At 35.3% G+C, this 18,615-nt stretch overlaps 1 protein-coding gene across 1 annotated transcript; it reads right to left on the minus strand.

Moving 5' to 3' along the window:
* Positions 1–319: 319 nt before the first annotated feature.
* LOC111699196 (inositol polyphosphate 5-phosphatase OCRL-1) lies at positions 320–17,387 on the minus strand. Its single transcript, XM_023469804.1, has 19 exons — positions 17,297–17,387; positions 16,967–17,061; positions 16,456–16,572; positions 10,983–11,189; positions 10,728–10,812; positions 9,657–9,797; positions 8,752–9,020; positions 8,577–8,624; positions 7,961–8,235; positions 7,310–7,441; positions 6,989–7,175; positions 5,851–5,981; positions 4,305–4,432; positions 3,641–3,769; positions 2,998–3,051; positions 2,447–2,527; positions 1,738–1,841; positions 1,156–1,244; positions 320–776 (listed from the first exon to the last, which is right to left on the minus strand). Exons 2-19 carry the CDS (start codon positions 16,974–16,976, stop codon positions 672–674), a joined length of 2,292 nt encoding a protein of 763 aa, XP_023325572.1. The 5' UTR covers positions 16,977–17,061; positions 17,297–17,387; the 3' UTR covers positions 320–671.
* Positions 17,388–18,615: the final 1,228 nt, after the last annotated feature.

Below are 18,615 nucleotides of genomic sequence, written 5' to 3' on the forward strand. Positions count from 1 at the left end.
CGAGTAATGTACATCATTGTACAAAGGGCGTATTAAGTGTATAGACACACAAGAAGAAATGCCCCCTCCCCCCGTAATCATACACCAAGGCACAACTAAACACAATCAAAAAATATATATAATTTTTAGTAAAAAAACATTTCGTTTAGATAAGAATTTAACTATCCTTTCACACTGAATCTATGCATGCGAAGGGTTTCCTTTTAAAGATTAAGAAAAATTTAAAATTATTTTCCAGAAACAGGGATGTGTACAGAATTAAATCCACNAAGCAACACGGAAGTTCAAGAATTTCGTAAAAAATTAAATTAATTTTAGATCTAATGAGAATTGCATTTTTTCTATATTTTTACATTAATACATATATTTACTCAACCTTAAAGTTGATTTTGTCGAATATTTTAAACAGTAAACACAACACATTCAATACTTTATGTAAATTGTACAACAGGGTAGACACTATAGACATACTTGACACATTTCACAGTTGACGTTCACCATAAGTAACAAAATAGATTTATAAAGACGATCATTTGGGTGATTTATAGACCTACGTTCTCTGTAGGCCATTAATTAACTACATTTAAAGGAGTTTAAGACGTTAACTCTGATTTAAGTAGATCTAATCCCGAAGAGTTAGGATGACCTGTACTGAAATTAGTTTCGATTTTCTACTCTTCAACTGGATTCGTTATGAAATGATAAACAAAATTGGATTTCTTTCTCTCCACCAGCTGCTGACTGCTCTTCGTCTTGTAGGAGCAGTCCGGGGGATCCTAGATATTAAAGGGATTGTCAATTGCCATGAATCCTTTAAAAACATTTAGCAGATTTGGAAATTGACGAAAACGGACAATTTTTTGTTTTTGATATATTTTTCTTCAGATTTTTTTTAAATACATTTTTTCTTTTTTTTTACATAACTGTTAATTTAGATATTTCATTATTATTTCATGAATACTTTTCCAAAACAATTAATTTAAAACACTAAAACTTTGTGTTTTCTAATGTTAAGATCAATCTTGTCAATTAACTCACTTTTTCCCCAATCAAATTAGACTTGTTGGGACCGATGGGGCAAATAATTAATAAAAAACGAAAAAATTATGAAAATTGTAAAAATTCAAATTTCTCAATTTCCTATAAAAAATTTACCCTAAGGAAGAGTGTGCAGAAGAGGGTTGCCAGGATTTTAGGATCTATTCCGTTAGAATATGATCGTGCGAAAACCTCACGCAGAAAAGCTAAAAATATAAAAAGTTATCAATAGGGGGTCTCTTGACGGCTTGTGGTTCAGATATCTATACTTAATTTTAATGTTCTAAGCTTAATATGACGACCGTATACTATTCAAATAATAAGTTCAAGATGATTTTATAATCGTTTATATCAAGTTAGAGAATATTGGATCGCGCGTGTTAAAGCTCAAATAGCGATTTACGGGACTAATCATGAAAAGAACGAATCTTTTTTTAAAAATTGTATATTGCTAATTTAAAGATTTGCATGCAGTTTTTCGAGTTTTGTGTGCGTATTCAGCGTTATAGCTTGGAGATAATCTAATATGATATGGGATGCTCTGTATGTCGGTTACCCTGTGCATATTACATTTTTCTGTTGGCATTCAAAATCTAAGCTATTGAAGTAATGATAATAACAATAATGCTGATATTAATAATAATAAAAATGATGATAATAATGATAATAATAATACTAATGATAATAATAATACTTAACCGATGAGATAATCGAATAAGTGTTTATGATTAGTTGGAAGCTGGCTTGCAATCTGCTTACACTGCAGATAGCTCCCAGAGAACTCGATACAACGGTTCAACATACTAAACACATCAAAGTGGTCACAACTGTTGCATTTTTAATCAATTTAGCGCTAATCCGTGCTTTTTGTAGTTCTTCTGGAGGTCTCTAATCCGAGGATTTAACCTATGAATTTTGTCTGCTAAAAATCCACCATTTAGAAGAAAAATCTGCTCTTAACCAATACTAATGCTAACTTGAAACTACTCGAACAAGTTGTCATATACATTCCAATAATCTTTTTAAAATATTCGAATAATCTTTTAAAATGAAAATCCGCGAAATATGCAGCTTAATATCATTTCTGAGAATCATTAAACGGAAAACGATAGGTAGTTGTTCAGGGAGGAGTAGTTTAAATCCCGTAATCCCATTATATACTTTTTAATCCCTATTTTATATTTTAATTCCATATTATATCCTTTAATCCCTTATCATATCCTTTAATCCCATATCATATCCTTTAGTCCTACATTATATTCTTTAATCCCATATTGTATCGTTTAATTCTACATTATTTCCGTTAATACCATATTATATCCTTTAATCTCATATAATATTATCCTTTAATCCCAAATTATATCCTTTAATACCATATTATAACCTACAATTCCAAATTATATTCTACCTGTAAGGAATAACCGGTTCCCTAAGGGATTCTAGGAATATAAGAAGGGATTCTGCTACACTATGGATTGAAACTTCAGGTCTACACACAGAATAATATTTAAAAATATTCGTTTTTGTTTTTATTTGACAAGACACCAGAAATCATGATTTAAATGAAAAACTAAGAAAATGTCCTACAGAACGAATTGATGACATTCAACTTTAATTCATCTATCAACTGATATGGGTCTGCGAAAAGTGAACAATATACATAGCACACTTTTCATAATCACTTAACAATAACCCATCAGTTATCTTCTTAGAGGCTAGCTAATTGAGCACGGGGTTCAGGGCCGCTTGGCCTTCCCTCCCTCCATATGTGCAGACAACTTTCTCAGCGTCCACTGCAAATAGTGCAGAGAGCCTTCTAGCAGAGCTCTGTTATCCTAGGCTGTAGGAATGCAACTGTGCTCGAGATGTATATATTTCATTATATATACAGAGTGTAGTAATCCCTGTTAAAGTCTATAAATATTTGAATTCTATTTGGGATTAAAAAAATATTATTTCCTTTGTTCAGGTAGACCAGTGTCCAACCAGTCCCGGAGCTGTAATATTTCCTGCCTAGTAATTAAAGGGAGATTATTAATATTATTATTATTAGTATTCAACCTACACTCAAGTATTGTTTCCTGTAGGTTAACTGAGCTCCAGATCTTATTAAAGGGATCGACTGTTAACGTGTTTTTCATAATTCTCCGCCGTGCAATTTCACTTTTATCAACGAAACAAAATTAAGCTTTATTTAGTCCTTCCTGCACCACAGCTTTTCTAGATTTGTAATACCAAGACGGGGATTTGCTCCATTCAAGTATCAAAAACTAAGACAGGTAAGGCATACTAATGAGAAAACTACTTCATAATAATATCAAGGTCCTCGTCTGTATTTTGTAAAATTTTTCCATGGGTGTTTGTTTGCTTGTTCCCCACAGTGAGGGGAACCAAGCTACCAAGGTCACATTTTGTTGTTTTAGTCCGGAAAGGCTAGAAAAATTTCCTATCAAAAATTACAATGGAAAAATTATTAAAAATATTAATTGTGTAAATTATGATTTATGAAATTTAAATGAACATAGATTCAAAGATTAGAAGACACCAGCATGTCACTAGGAAGAAGGTGCGCGGAGGGCCCTGAATGTGCTCTTTGTTTTACCTTATTCCGGGCTGAAGAAACAAGTTCTCTTGTCCTAGCCCTGAAGTCTTCATCATTTCACAGAGAAACCAAACCTCCTTAGGGATATCGTAGTTCGGGGATACTCCGGATACAAGGTAGGATTCAGGACTAAACATAGAGTATCTAGGATTCAGGACTAAACATAGAGTATCTAGGATTCAGGACTAAACATAGAGTATCTAGGATACAGGACTAAGCATGGAGTATCTAGGATTCAGGACTAAACATAGAATATCTAGGATACAGAACTAAACATAGAGTATCTAGGATTCAGGACTAAACATAGAGTATCTAGGATACAGGACTAAACATACAGTATCTAGGATACAGGACTAAACAAAGAGTATCTAGGATTCAAGACTAAACATAGAGTATCTAGGATACAGGACTAAACATAGAGTATCTAGGATTCAGGACTAAACATAGAGTATCTAGGATTCAGGACTAAACAGAATTCAGGACTAAGCATAGAGTATCTAGGATTCAGGACTAAACATAGAGTATCTAGGATTCAGGACTAAACAGAATTCAAGACTAAACATAGAGTATCTAGGATTCAGGACTAAACATAGAGTATCTAGGATTCAGGACTAAACATAGATTATCAAGGATTCAGGACTAAACATGGAGTATGAATTCTTACATTTTATTGAATTCTCCTTTCTCTAGACTAACAACCTCGGCAGATGTGAGCTGTGAGATTGGAACCTTGAGACGTACTAAACTATCCAGACTGCAACCAAAACATGACTTCTCGTACGTTCCCAAAGCCTGGAAATCAATTATACTTAATACATTAATGGGACTGCAGGCGTATTTTCAAGTAAATGACCCACCCTTCATTTATGATGTGGCATGTCCGATCCACATCGGTGCACTTAATAGTTTTGTATGATTCAGAATTGATTACTTTTTGTGGTTTCTCTATCAAAAGACAGAAACACAATAGGAGGACATTTTTCGAAAACTTAAAGCTAGCAAAAACGACGATATCTTCCACATTATTGATTAGATCAAGGTTACAGGATACCATCATGAATCGGGCATTAAATGGAGAATCACTTGAAATTACAAGGACAGTCCCTTTAAAACCGAAGAGTAAACACTACCGTACAGTCCCTTTAAGACCGAAGAGTAAACGCTACCGTACAGTCCCTTTAAGACCGAAGAGTAAACGCTACCGTACAGTCCCTTTAAAACCGAAGAGTAAACCCTACCGTACGATCCCTGAAAGACCGAAGAGTAAACGCTACCGTACAATCCCTGTAAGACCGAAGAGTAAACGCTACCGTACAATCCCTGTAAGACCAAAGAGTAAACCCTACCGTACAATCCTTTTAAAACCGAAGAGTAAACCCTACCGTACAATCTCTGTAAGACCAAAGAGTAAACCCTACCGTACAGTCCCATTCAGACCAAAGAGTAAACCCTACCGTACAGTCCCTTTAAAACCGAAGAGTAAACCCTACCGTACAGTTCCTTTAAGACCGAAGAGTAAACGCTACCGTACAGTCCCTTTAAGACCGAAGAGTAAACCCTACCGTACAATCCCTGTAAGACCAAAGAGTAAACCCTACCGTACAATCCCTGTAAGACCAAAGAGTAAGCCCTACCGTACAGCCCCATTCAGACCAAAGAGTAAACCCTACCGTACAGTCCCTTTAAGACCGAAGAGTAAACACTACAGTACAGTCCCATTCAGACCAAAGAGTAAACCCTACCGTACAGTCCCTTTAAGACCGAAGAGTAAACCCTACCGTACAGTCCCTTTAAGACCGAAGAGTAAACACTACAGTACAGTCCCATTCAGACCAAAGAGTAAACCCTACCGTACAGTCCCTTTAAGACCGAAGAGTAAACCCTACCGTACAGTCCCTTTAAGACCGAAGAGTAAACACTACCGTACAATCCCTGTAAGACCGAAGAGTAAACCCTACCGTACAATCCCTGTAAGACCAAAGAGTAAACCCTACCGTACAGTCCCTTTAAGACCGAAGAGTAAACCCTACCGTACAATCCTTGTAAGACCAAAGAGTAAGCCCTACCGTACAGTCCTTTTAAGACCGAAGAGTAAACACTACCGTACAGACCCATTCAGACCAAAGAGTAAACCCTACCGTACAGTCCCTTTAAAACCGAAGAGTAAACCCTACCGTACAGTCCCTTTAAGACCGGAGAGTAAATCCTACCGTAATAAAAAGATCCTTGCCACCAAGAAGATGTAGAACCAGGATATCATCTAGTTTATCCTGCCCAGAGTTCAGGAGACAGGCCGTCTTCTTATCCACATAAACTTCCAGGGTTACCTCACACTTCTCTCCTAGTACACAAATATACTGTATCTAGTACAATAGATGGCAACGTAGAATTGGGACACTCTCAGTACAGCTGTATTCTGACGTCACTCGAGTGTCAATTCAGTTTTTGTGTCCGACAAATTATTGATAATAGTGATAATTTTAGAATAAAGTTCTTATCTGACAGTAAAATAAGTGCAATTTTATGTGTTCTGTTTTTATTAAATCTTGGGAAACATTTCAACTAATATGAGAAAATTTCGTTTTCCTTGACACTTAGGACGTCGTGTATAATTGGTCTAGTTCTCTGTTGCCACCTATTGTACTTGATAATTTATCTGAGGTAAACTAAGAGTAGAACAAAGAAGGGAGGGGAATAGGGGTTGTTTGCATTTTACTGGTTTTAGTGTTTACAATAACTAAGACAGTAAACAAGGCTCGGTTTTCCTGAGAAGGATAGGAGGGTCGTGCTTGAGATATTACTGTTTACTAAACTAGTTCTTGAATTGTTGTCGTGGATTAGTTGTGCTCGGTGCGCCAAGTTAAACTATAACTCACTAGTGGAAAGCAATTGAACTAGGTACGGGTATTTGAACTACTTATTCTTTTTTAAATTAAAGACTAAAGCGGGTTAATAATGGTATTAAAGCATTATAAAATAAGCGATAAATTGGTAGTATATATTAATTAACTAACAAACAAAAAAAGTATCCTTACTTGATTTTAAAATATAAAGGGCGAATTGGTGAAGAAAAGGGGTCAAAATCTGACCATTTTCCGGAAAACCACAGTGAAATGAATTTAATACTAAAAAGTTTTTGATTCTGAAACTTTGAAAAAAAATTAACAAAAGATCTTTTTTGGGCCAATTTTCCTTGATATTTTCTCTTCAGATACAGATATATTACTAAGTGTTATCATGACAAACTTTTTAGAATAGTTTTAAAATGTTAGAAAGTTCACAGAACTTGGAGCCTTTTACATGTCCAAGACTACCCTAAAACGTTATTTCCCATCACTGCTCTAATACCTGGCATAATAAACCCGGAGCTAGGTTCAGCTTTCAGCCAGGGTTTACAGTAGCTCTTCTGTCCAGGTTTCTGGATGAACTCGAACTGAACCGGAACCTGTCCTGTGTTGGCAATAGCCAAGGTCTGCTGACAAGGTTGAATAAACTTGACAGTTCCGAACTGTATATCCGTCATATCCACCATCACCTGAACGCAAATATAGGTTCAGATACAAAACTAGAATGCATATTTTCGCGTAAAAGCTAAAAAAATTATTTTTTTGTTCTAAAAAAAAGATCATCAGTCTGTGATTATGGCCGAGTAGTCAAAAAAAAATTAACCTGGGGAAGGAAGTCGTTCTCTAGCATATCAAGTTTTTTCATAATCTCCTCTCTTATCTTCTGTTTCTTAGCTCGATCTATCACTTTTATCCCAACATTGAACAGCGCAGAGACGGGTTTATGATCGCTAACCTAGAAATCAAATTGTTAAAAGGAAGATATTACTTGAACTACAATAAACTCCAAATATGATTTAAACAAGATCTTTATACTACCGGCCATAAGCTCCATTCAAGTTCTGTATCCTTACATAAGCAACATATTAGAATTAGATCTATATTCTACCATAAGCTCCATATTAGATCTATATCCTACCATAAGCTCCATATTAGATCTATATCCTACCATCACCATAGGCTTCATATTAGATCTAAATCCTACTGTAAGCTCCATATGCGATCTATATCCGACCATGAACTCCATATTAGATATATATCTTACCATAAGCTCCATATTAGATATGTATCCTACCATAAGCTACGTATGAGCTCTATATCCTACCATAAGCTCCATATGAGATCTATATCCTACCATAAGCTCCATATGAGATCTATATCCTACCATAAGCTCCATATGAGATCTATATCCTACCATAAGCTCCATATGAGATTTATATCCTACCATAAGCTCCATATTAGATCTATATCCTACCAAAAGCTCCATATGAGATCTATAAGCAGTCTGATGAATATGTTCTCCGGTCCAGAGGATTCGATCCGTCCAGGCCGGAGGCCGGGCCTTCTCACTGGAGTCCCAAATATTAGTTCCCGGATCGTACTTGTAAGTTGGTTGGAACGTGATTTCTCCTTCTTGGAACCCGACGAAAACTTTTCTTTGGTGTCTTTGCTGGAAGAATTGATCGTTTTTCATCAGCTCTGCGATATTTTGCTCTTTCAGGTATTCTTTAACTTCACCGGTATCCAACCCTACTCGGAGATAATGTTTATTAAATACAAAAACTTAAACTTAAAGTTGCCCCCCCCCCCCATTCAGACAGTCTTCGATAATTCACAGTGGTGTCCTTATCGTCGTTTTTAAACGATTGGTTTTTAGTTTTTAAAGCCAATATATAAATAAGGTCAACCATCATTCTTCAAGGACATTGGTGTGAATCGTTTAATCCCCCAAAAAGATAATGGGTCAATTTTAATAATTTGAATAATTTGGTTGCTTCAATATTCATCCTGCAAGGGCACTTCGAAAAGAAAGGCCACTGTAAAATTATTTTTTTTCTTTTAAATAATATTTAATGATTATTATCTCCTGCCTGCTAATCTATAGTTGAGATCTCCCAACCAGAATATATTTTCATGATCTAATTCCAAACCCTGTTAGTTTTTTTTTGAATATTAAAACTTCAGAATTTAAAAAAAGTTCGACTCCAAGGAAGAGAAACAAAATATTTTTTATTTTACAGTAAGTTTAAAAAACTAACAACATTCCTTTGATTTTTAGCGAGGTGAAGGGTTTAGTTTCACTCTCCAACTTTTCAAAATTTACAAAATTCATCCGTGCGTTGATATCACTGTAGTCTTGATTTCTTCGCTCGTACTCCTCCACGTGTGCCGCTAAGTGACTGTTCACGAAACAGATATCGGAGGCATGGAACCGTAACCGTGTTCCCACTCCGCCCTTGTTCCCCAGCTTCCCCATGATACCTGTTCCCACCGTATCCACGCATATATTGGAGATATGCCCAGTTAACTCATTTCTAGACAAACAAGAAAATTGAATTAAATCATCTGAGCAGGGAACTTTTGAATAGTGGATATCGGGATTAATACTTGATCTCCTCTTTTTCTTTATCTGCAGATCAAATACTGCTTGTTCTCCTCTTGTTATTAATCTCCAGATTAATTAATACATCGGGATATCCCAGTCTAAAGTTTTCAGCTCTGAGAGATAAATAACAAGAGGAAAACAAGCATTATTTGATCTGGAATTAAGAAAAAGAGTGGATCAAGCATTAATCTCGATATCCGCCATTCTAAAGTTTTCAGCTCTGATTATATAAATAAATAAATAAAAACGTTATCATTAGCAAGGGTGGGGGAGGGGCGGGTGTATCGTTTAATGGCTGAGCCCCATCCCCTCCCGTCCCGATAAATTTAAAAAAGGAAAGCCCATGGACATATTCTTATATACACCATACTTAAAAGTAAGTACGAAAAAGTGTCAAGTCAGTATGGCCCATGCTTGTTGTAGGCGGGAGGGTAGATGCAGGGGAACATTGTTAAGGGGGGGGGGGGGCACGCAGGTCTTTTGACGGAGGTGTGATATGTAAATATTAATTACAATGACAAAAACAATTAAGTGTATTCATATTTGAATCAGTGATAATCTATACCTGGAGTAAACGATTAGAAGCATCCCAACCAAACGAATATGTCGTATAAGGGTATATTTTGCTCCGGGATGAAGGGATTCCTTGACAGCTTTCATCCATTCATCCTCTTTTATAGACTCAGGGAACACGAAAGCCTCCTTACTAACAAATTAATATTCTTGAAAAGAAAAAACAAAGTGTGCTTATACAGAGAGAAAAGAAGGGAGTGTAGGTAGTGAGAACAGAGACCAAAGAAGGGAGTGTAGGTAGTAGTAGAACAGAGACCAAAGAAGGGAGTGTAGGTAGTAGGAACAAAGAGCAAAGAAGGGAGTGTAGGTAGTAGGAACAGAGACCAAAGAAGGAAGTGTAGGTAGTGGGAACAGAGAGCAAAGAAGGGAGTGTAGGTAGTAGGAACAGAGACCAAAGAAGGAAGTGTAGGTAGTGGGAACAGAGAACAAAAAAGGGAGTGTAGGTAGTGGGAACAGAGACCAAAGAAGGAAGTGTAGGTAGTAGGAACAGAGACCAAAGAAGGAAGGAACAGAGAGCAAAGAAGAGAGTGTAGGTAGTAGAAACAGAGAGAAAAGAAGGGAGTGTGGGTAGTGGGAACAGAGCGCAAAGAAGAGAGTGAAGGTAGTGGGAACAGAGACCAAAGAAGGGAGTGTAGGTAGTAGGAACAGAGAGAAAAGAAGGAAGTGTAGGTAGTAGGAACAGAGAGAAAAGAAGGAAGTGTAGGTAGTAGGAACAGAGAGCAAAGAAGGGAGTGTAGGTAATAGGAACAGAGAGAAAAGAAGGAAGTGTAGGTAGTAGGAACTGAGAGCAAAGAAGGAAGTGTAGGTAGTGGGAACAGAGAGCAAAGAAGAGAGTGAAGGTAGTGGGAACAGAGAGCAAAGAAAGAAGGGTAGGACGTAGGTAGTAGGAACAGAGGGCAAAGAAGAAATAAAGATTGGGAAAACAAGATGGTTCATTAAAAAAGTTTGAGATACTAGAGAGGAATAAAATAATTATAAACAATAATTTTAAAAAAGCTGTTATATATTTGCCTACCTAAGCTGTTATATATTTGCCTACCTAAGCTGTTATATATTTGCTTACCTAAGGTCAAGCTCTTGAAAGCCAATAACATAAACATCAGGTGGAGTTTGGTCAACTGCTAACCACGCTCTTAAACTACCATTTCCTGGAATATATTTTTGAGTAATAATATTTCTGGAATATATTCTTAAACTACAATTGCCTGGACTATAGTTTTGAATAATAATATTTTCTGGAATATATTCTTAAACTACCATTTCCTGGACAATGACAATGATGAAAATAAATCTATTATCTTTATTTCGCAAAATAAACCTGGACTTTGGCCGTTAACGTTCCAGGTGCCTATGAAGAAGGAGAAGTTCTGAAGGTCCGTGAACTGATCCTCCTTCGTGGACATCTGGTAGTTAGCCACGCTCTCCCTGTCCCTCCCCACTATGGGAGCAGCTAGTCCTGTTGCTATCTCCATCCTTGGTATTGAGTCCTCAAGCTGATTAGTAGTTGGGATTATAGAGTTGGAACCTAGACAATATATGTAATATTAACAATAATTAAAGGGATTGTAAGCGTGTAAGCGTAATTTTACTCCGTGCAAAGATGGCAAGGCCGCTTCGCAACAGTACCCTTAAAAGATTTGTCGGAAAAAGTATGAATTAGATATCAATATTTATAATTTTAAAAACTGATCATTTTTACTGCGCAGTTTAAATCTGTTGCAGGGTTGGCTCTGTGCCCAATAATATACCAAATTTTTAAAATATGCATGGCTTCTTCTTGTGTTAAAAAAAATACCTTCAACAGCTTTATAAATGAACGACTAAACATGTGCGCGAAGCACCAAAAAATGTCTGTTCTTTTAGTGTCTTTTCACTGCGCATATAAAGTCCCCTATTACAGTCAACAGCTGTTTTTTGTAATTTATTCACTAGTCATATTTGTCCACTAAGCAGTAAATAGTCCCCTTAATCGTAGGTCTGCATGCAGTCCTAAGTAGTAAGCAGAATTCATTCACTAGTTATATTTGTCCACTAAGCAGTAAATAGTCCCCTTAATCGTAGGTCTGCATGCAGTCCTAAGTAGTAAGCAGGATTAATTCACTAGTTATATTTGTCCACTAAGCAGTAAATAGTCCCCTTAATCGTAGGTCTGCATGCAGTCCAAAGTAGTAAGCAGAATTCATTCACTAGTTATATTTGTCCACTAAGTAGTAAATAGACAATGTGTACTATAGTATCAACAATGTGTACTATAGTATCAACAATGTGTACTATAGTATCAACAATGTGTACTATAGTATCAACAATGTGTACTTCTAATTGTACTTAATGAAAGAAGTTCAATGCAAGTAAAACAAAGGTAGTAAATTGACTAGGCACAGTTATAATGTGCGAGGGAACCATTTAAATAAATAGTTATCACTGATTTAACAAATATAAAACAGATTCCAAAGGTTTGTCAATATTTCTGTTTGTCTTCTGTATCGTGACTATCTTTTAAACTGAGATCAGTTGTACTGTACAGTGTACATAGTATATACAATACGCGTACTGTATGTTTTCTACCTGGCGCATCTAGAGTATATACAGAGTTACCCACAAAGGATGAGACTGTAAAGACAACCTGAAACTCTCACAATATGACGATTAAAATGTAAAACTAAGTCTTCTGTCTTGAATTTATTCTTCTAATGGCTTTAATAATGATTTGGCAACAAAAAAATCTAGTTTATAGTTGCAGTGAATCAAGAAAACAGTGATAACTTGGTACAGTCGTCTCTGAAATCTCATCCTTTGCGCAGGATCCATGCAAATTGATGGAGTTGCATTATTCCACTCAGATCGTAAGTAATTCAATTAAATTAATAACTAATTAATAGATCGATTAGATCGAAGTTAAATTAGTAGCGATCAAAATCGAATTCAATTCGATATCAGCCTATACCCAGGGTATACTTGTTGAGAAAAATCCGTATAATCCGTACATAAAAATCCTTCCATTTAAAAAAAAAATCCGTACAGTACATTTCAGAAAAAAACGTACAATACGTACAAAAACAAAAAAGTTTTTAGAAAAAAACATCCAAAATGAATATAAAACATAAAGCTAAAAAATTTCTCATTTCTACCAACCAACTGAAATGATAAATATGTTATGTAATGAGTAATAATAAATGTTGTCTATTTGTGCATAATTTTGCATATTTTTCTCTTTTGCGTTGGAAACCTGTATTTTTCAAAAATTTATTTAAACAAATTTAAACTACACCATATATATATGTATTTATATTTTTGTGTGTGAATAAATCTTTTTAATAATAATATTATCATTCATCTTTCTTTGCTCGTATGTGAGCAAAGGCTGACCTTACATTGCTTTACAATTTATCTGAAACAAAAATGACTGCACTGTGCAGGGTACAGATGAAAAAGAGGATAAAGCCGGATAAAAAAAATCGCGATAAAATTAAAATAAATAAAATTTAAAAATCTGCTTCCTTTATATGTTTTTACTATTATGTAAGCTTTTCTTTTTATTTTCTGAATTGGGATGGGATCATGGGTTTCCTTATTTGTCTAAGCTTAAAACTCATTATTTAGCAATAATGAATAGCCCTATGCATTAATTAAGTAATCTTTAACCTTAAAACTTTAAAGAATGATTTTTGTAAAATCTTTAGCGCTTAACCAACAATCAACAGTCTGAGTGTTTACAATAAACATGATTTGATTTTCAATTGTGAAGATGCAACAAAGGTAGACCACATTTCTGAATGCTTAAAACATAAATAATGACGACTTCTTAATTCCCGTGATTATTAGGACATGTGTATTGTATAACATGAAAAAAACCAGATTTGGTTGGTTTTTAACTTTTTCAAGCCCGACTCTTTGTACTTTTTCGGGTTATTAACCATTATCAGATATATCTGAATTTTAAATTAAAAAAATCATACTTAGGAAGTAACTGCATTATAAAAAAGGAAGAACATTTTAAAATAAGGGAATCCCTAATCCCATTCCGTTCATCATGGACCATGATTCTTTAGTTTGACTATGCGCTCATCTTTTATGTTACTTCTTGGAGTATAAGAGATTGCCCGGCGAATTAAAATTTTTAATTTTCAATAGTTCTTAAATTATGAAAAATCGACAGATTTTCTTGAATTAAAAAAAAGTAAACTGATAATCTGAGGTTTCTTTTTAAGCAAAATTTTTGGATAATCGATAATTATTTTTTGAGCTAAAGCAATCAAAAATAAAATTGGCATTTTTAAAAATAAGTAAAGAAAGCTATGGTATGCGAACTTTGTTCAGTCGAAAAAATTAGCTTTTTTTATCAATCGGAACATTCGACAGCTCACGTTTTCAACAAAAATATTTGATCTAAATCTGGTAAAAAAAAAATAATCAATATATTTTGGCAGCCCTTTATACACCCTTTCATTTTTCGCGAACACTCCCTGTAATGTTGTTTTTCCCCAGGATTCTTTGTTTTGATCTCCTGCAGTACAGTAAACATATTTGACGTAGTCAAAATATATTTCTCGTCCACACTCCACAGTGTAGAATTGGATTAGATTTATTTCAGAGAATGTAAGAGATATTAATCAAGAAATAACCAAGAACGTATGCCTAAGAAAGGGGTGGCTGTGCCCGGGGACAAATTTATGTACCTTTTTAAGGGCAATAACTTTCATTATTATACCCCCGTAAAATCAGGCCCATATTTGAAAGGTGGGACAAATGGGTAAATAGAGAGGCAAACCCTTCGTGCACAGTTAAAAAAAACTCTTATTTCATTTTAAATTTAAATTTTACAGTGAGGGAGGGAGTGGCACCCCCCCCCCCCCTAGTTACGGCCCTGCCTACAATAATGTTTTATATTTTTGTTTCATCTTTTTCACAAGAAAAGATTAATCTATTCAAATTTATTTTGAGAATTGAAAAATGTTTAAGATAAACATAATTGTAAACCTTCTTCATTTCCTTCACTATCCGTCTCCATTTCATTCTCCGGAGCCTGCATTTTATACTGGAGGAGAATATAGGAGGAGACAAAATTAGAGGTTTTAGGAGACATAATTAGGGTTACTATGAGATATAATTAGGGGTTTTTAGGAGACATAATTAGGGGTTTTTAGGAGACATAATTAGGGTTATTATGAGACATGGTTATGAGTTTTCATGAGACATAATTAGGTGTTTTCAGTATACATAATTAGAGTATTAGAGTTATTATGAGACACAACTAGGTGGTTTCAGGAGACATAATTAGAATTTTAGGAGACATAAGTAGGATTTTAGGAGACATAATTAGAGGTTTTCAGGAGACATACTGAGTGTTTTAAGAGACATACCTAGAGATTTTAAGGAGAGATAATCAGGGTTTTATGAGACATAATTAGTGTTTTATGAGAAATACCTAGAGATTTAAAGGAGAGATAATCAGGGTTTTAGGAGACATAATTAGAGTTTTAGGAGACATAATTAGTGTTTTAAGAGACATAATTAGGGGGCTAGGAAACATAATTAGGTTTTTTCAAAAGACAGAAACTAGAGGGTATCACGAGAAAAACACTAGGAATTTTGAAGACATTTTACGAAACTTTTCAGGATTGTACTATTTTAATAGGTTGCTTAGATTGTATAAGAAATTATATATAAAAACCACAGTATCAGTATTTGTAGATACCGTACTAAACAAACTAGATCTAGTACTAGTGTAGATACCGTACTAAACAAACTAGATCTAGTACTAGTGTAGATACCGTACTAAACAAACTAGATCTAGTACTAGTGTAGATACCGTACTAAAAAAACTAGATCTAGTACTAGTGTAGATACCGTACTAAACAAACTAGATCTAGTACTAGTGTAGATACCGTACTAAACAAACTAGATCTAGTACTAGTGCGAGGGAATGAGAAGCCATACTTTTTAAAATATCCAAGTCCTAGGAATAGTTATTAGTCAGAAAGAATTAAGTTTTAAAAGAGATCACGGATTAAGAAGATAATAGGACATGAGAAGGACACGATGTCTAATGCAAACCGGAGAAAGAGAGACTTGAAAACAAAAAAAAGAGTACGCCCTCATTTTGTCCTTCCTGGAGTAAACCCCTGATATTATCCTACCTGGAGTAAACCCCTGATATTCTCCTACATAGAGTAAGCCCATAATATTGTCCTACCTGAAGTATACCCTGATATCTCCTACCTGGAGTATACCCTCATATCTCCTACCTGGAGTACACACCTTATATTATCCTGCCTGGAGTAAACCCCTGATGTTATCCTAGCTGAAGTAAACCCCTGATGTTATCCTACCTGGAGTAAACCCATGATATTATCCTACCTGGAGTAAACCCCTGATATTCCCCCCTACCTGGAGTAAACCCTTGATATCTCCTACCTGGAGTAAACCCTTGATATCTCCTAACTGGAGTAAACCCTTGATATCTCCTACCTGGAGTAAACCCCTGCTATTCTCCTAGTAGGAGTAAACCACTGATATTCCCCTACCTGGAGTAAACCACTGATATTCTCCTACCGGAGTAAACCCCTGATATCCCCTACCTGGAGTAAACCCATGACATTATCCTACCTGGAGTAAACCCATGATATTCCCCCCTACCTGGAGTAAACCACTGATATTCTCCTACCTGGAGGATTCACCGACAAAGGGCCAAACGACCCATGTCGTTTGACCCTTTGTCGTTTGACCCTGGGTCGTTTGACCCTTTGTCGGTGAATCCTCCTAGTAGGAGTAAACCACTGATATTCCCCTACCTGGAGTAAAAGCCTGATATTTTTCCAACCAGGAGAAGGTTTGAATATCTGTTCCTTTCTTGGATACGTTATCTGTCAGTCTAAACACTTCACTAACGAAGTTTTGTGTATGATAACCTGTAAAATATAATCATCAATTATCAAATTAAACCTTTGTCTTTTCATCATAGTGCGAAATGGTTCAAAATTGCGTTAGTCTTAAAATTTTTTTTGAAAAATCTATCGAGATTCGAACAGAAATCAAATCACGAAATTATTTACTCTTGGTTTTCCACCCTGATCTGATATTTTGTTTTACTAAGAACGAATTGATTCTGTCAAAAACTTCGATTTTCCAATTTATACATTTGGGTAACCCAATAATGTAGACCTTAAATATTTCAAACTATGAATTATGTTATATCAAAGTTTAAAATGTCAAAGGTTTACACCATCAGGTTGCAAAGATATAGGCACTAGAATATTTGATTTTGCGGAATTTTTGCTTAATGAACAACTATCTTTGTCTTACCCGGGAGCATTTCAAACAGTAACTTTTGTCTACTTGAAGATATTGTTATGTATAATGCATCTGGTCTACTCTTGGCACCAGAATCAATCTCAAACCTAAACCATAATCTGGTATAATAAACCATCTAAACTTACATAGAATCAATCTTAGACCAGAATCTGATATTCCTGTTTAACAAGGGAATTTTTAAAATTCACAAAGAACATTTTTTGGATAATTTTTTCTAAATTCAGCCATATGAGTTCTGAAGATAGAACTGACATGAGGATCCCCTGAACCTGGTTTACCTGAAATTAGGATTGATATTTGGATCCCCTGAATCTGATTTACCTGAAACTAGGATTGATATGAGGATCTCCTGAACCTGGTTTACCTGAAGCTATGATTGATATGTGGAACTCCTGAACCTGGTTTACCTGAAGCTAGGAATTGATATATGGAACTTTTGAACCTGGTTTACCTGAAGGTAGGATTTATATGTGGATCTCCTGAACCTGGTTTACCTGAAGTTAGGATTGATATAAGGATCTCCTGAACCTGGTTTACCTGAAGCTAGGATTGATATGAGGATATCCTGAACCTGGTTTACCTGAAGCTAGGATTGATATGAGGATCTCCTGAACCTGGTTTACCTGAAGCTAGGATTGATATGTGGATCTTCTGAACCTGGTTTACCTGAACCTGGTTTACCTGAAGCTAGGATTGATATGAGGATCTCCTGAACCTGGTTTACCTGAAACTAGGATTTATTGGAAGAACGGATTCTATTTTGAGATCTGCTTGGTTTAAGACAGGGAAGGTTTGTGAAATGAAGACGAAGAGAGCTTCTGTTGACGAGCATCTAAATAATTTCCATCAAATTTTGTTACAATACTAGCAAAGGTCTATTAGCTACCCCCTCCCCTCACCACGGTTAAGTCCTGTTCATTTCGACATCTAAGGAACATAAGGAAATGGAATCTGTTAGAGATCCCTAAGATAGATAGATAAAACCTCATATGACGTTAATCTCTCCTCTATAATATGTGACGTCAATTAGGTTTTTATCTATCTTAGGAGACGACATTTTCCGTACATTGGAGCGCATCCAGAGTTACCAACCTTAATATACAACCTAGCAAGAGACCCATTCCATCAGATAGATCGCATTAATAACGTGTGCAATGCTTTTTAGTGATTCGGTCGGAAAAGAACTAAGTCCTTAAAAGTGAATTCCAGTAAACAATAGAAATTTTTCATATTTTCAGAAAAATTAAAATCAATATTTATTTTATGCAATTTACAGTTTCTCTAAGCAACGATTCAAGTTTTCAATCTTAAAATTGACGCTTTTCAATTGTGGTACTCTGGAATAATGTCTTATGGATTTGAGCAGCAGAGACGTTTTACAAAACTAAAATGTAATATTTAAACAAAATGAAGAAACAGTTATCTTTCTGATGGTTTAATTAAGTAATGTTAATTGTTATTAAATTAAAGGGACTGTTATAGTTTTTTTAAGTGAACCCTCATATAAAGAGGTGCATGCCCGATTCACAACAGTCCCCTTTAATCTGATCAACAATTTGTAAGAAATCATCGTTTTTTCAAGCTTGAAAAGTATTTAATCCTGACAATTTCCCCATCTTATGAAAATGATCAATTATCAA

Source organism: Eurytemora carolleeae, unplaced genomic scaffold (genome assembly GCF_000591075.1).
Source record: "Eurytemora carolleeae unplaced genomic scaffold, Eaff_2.0 scaffold30, whole genome shotgun sequence".
NCBI lineage: Eukaryota > Metazoa > Arthropoda > Copepoda > Calanoida > Temoridae > Eurytemora > Eurytemora carolleeae.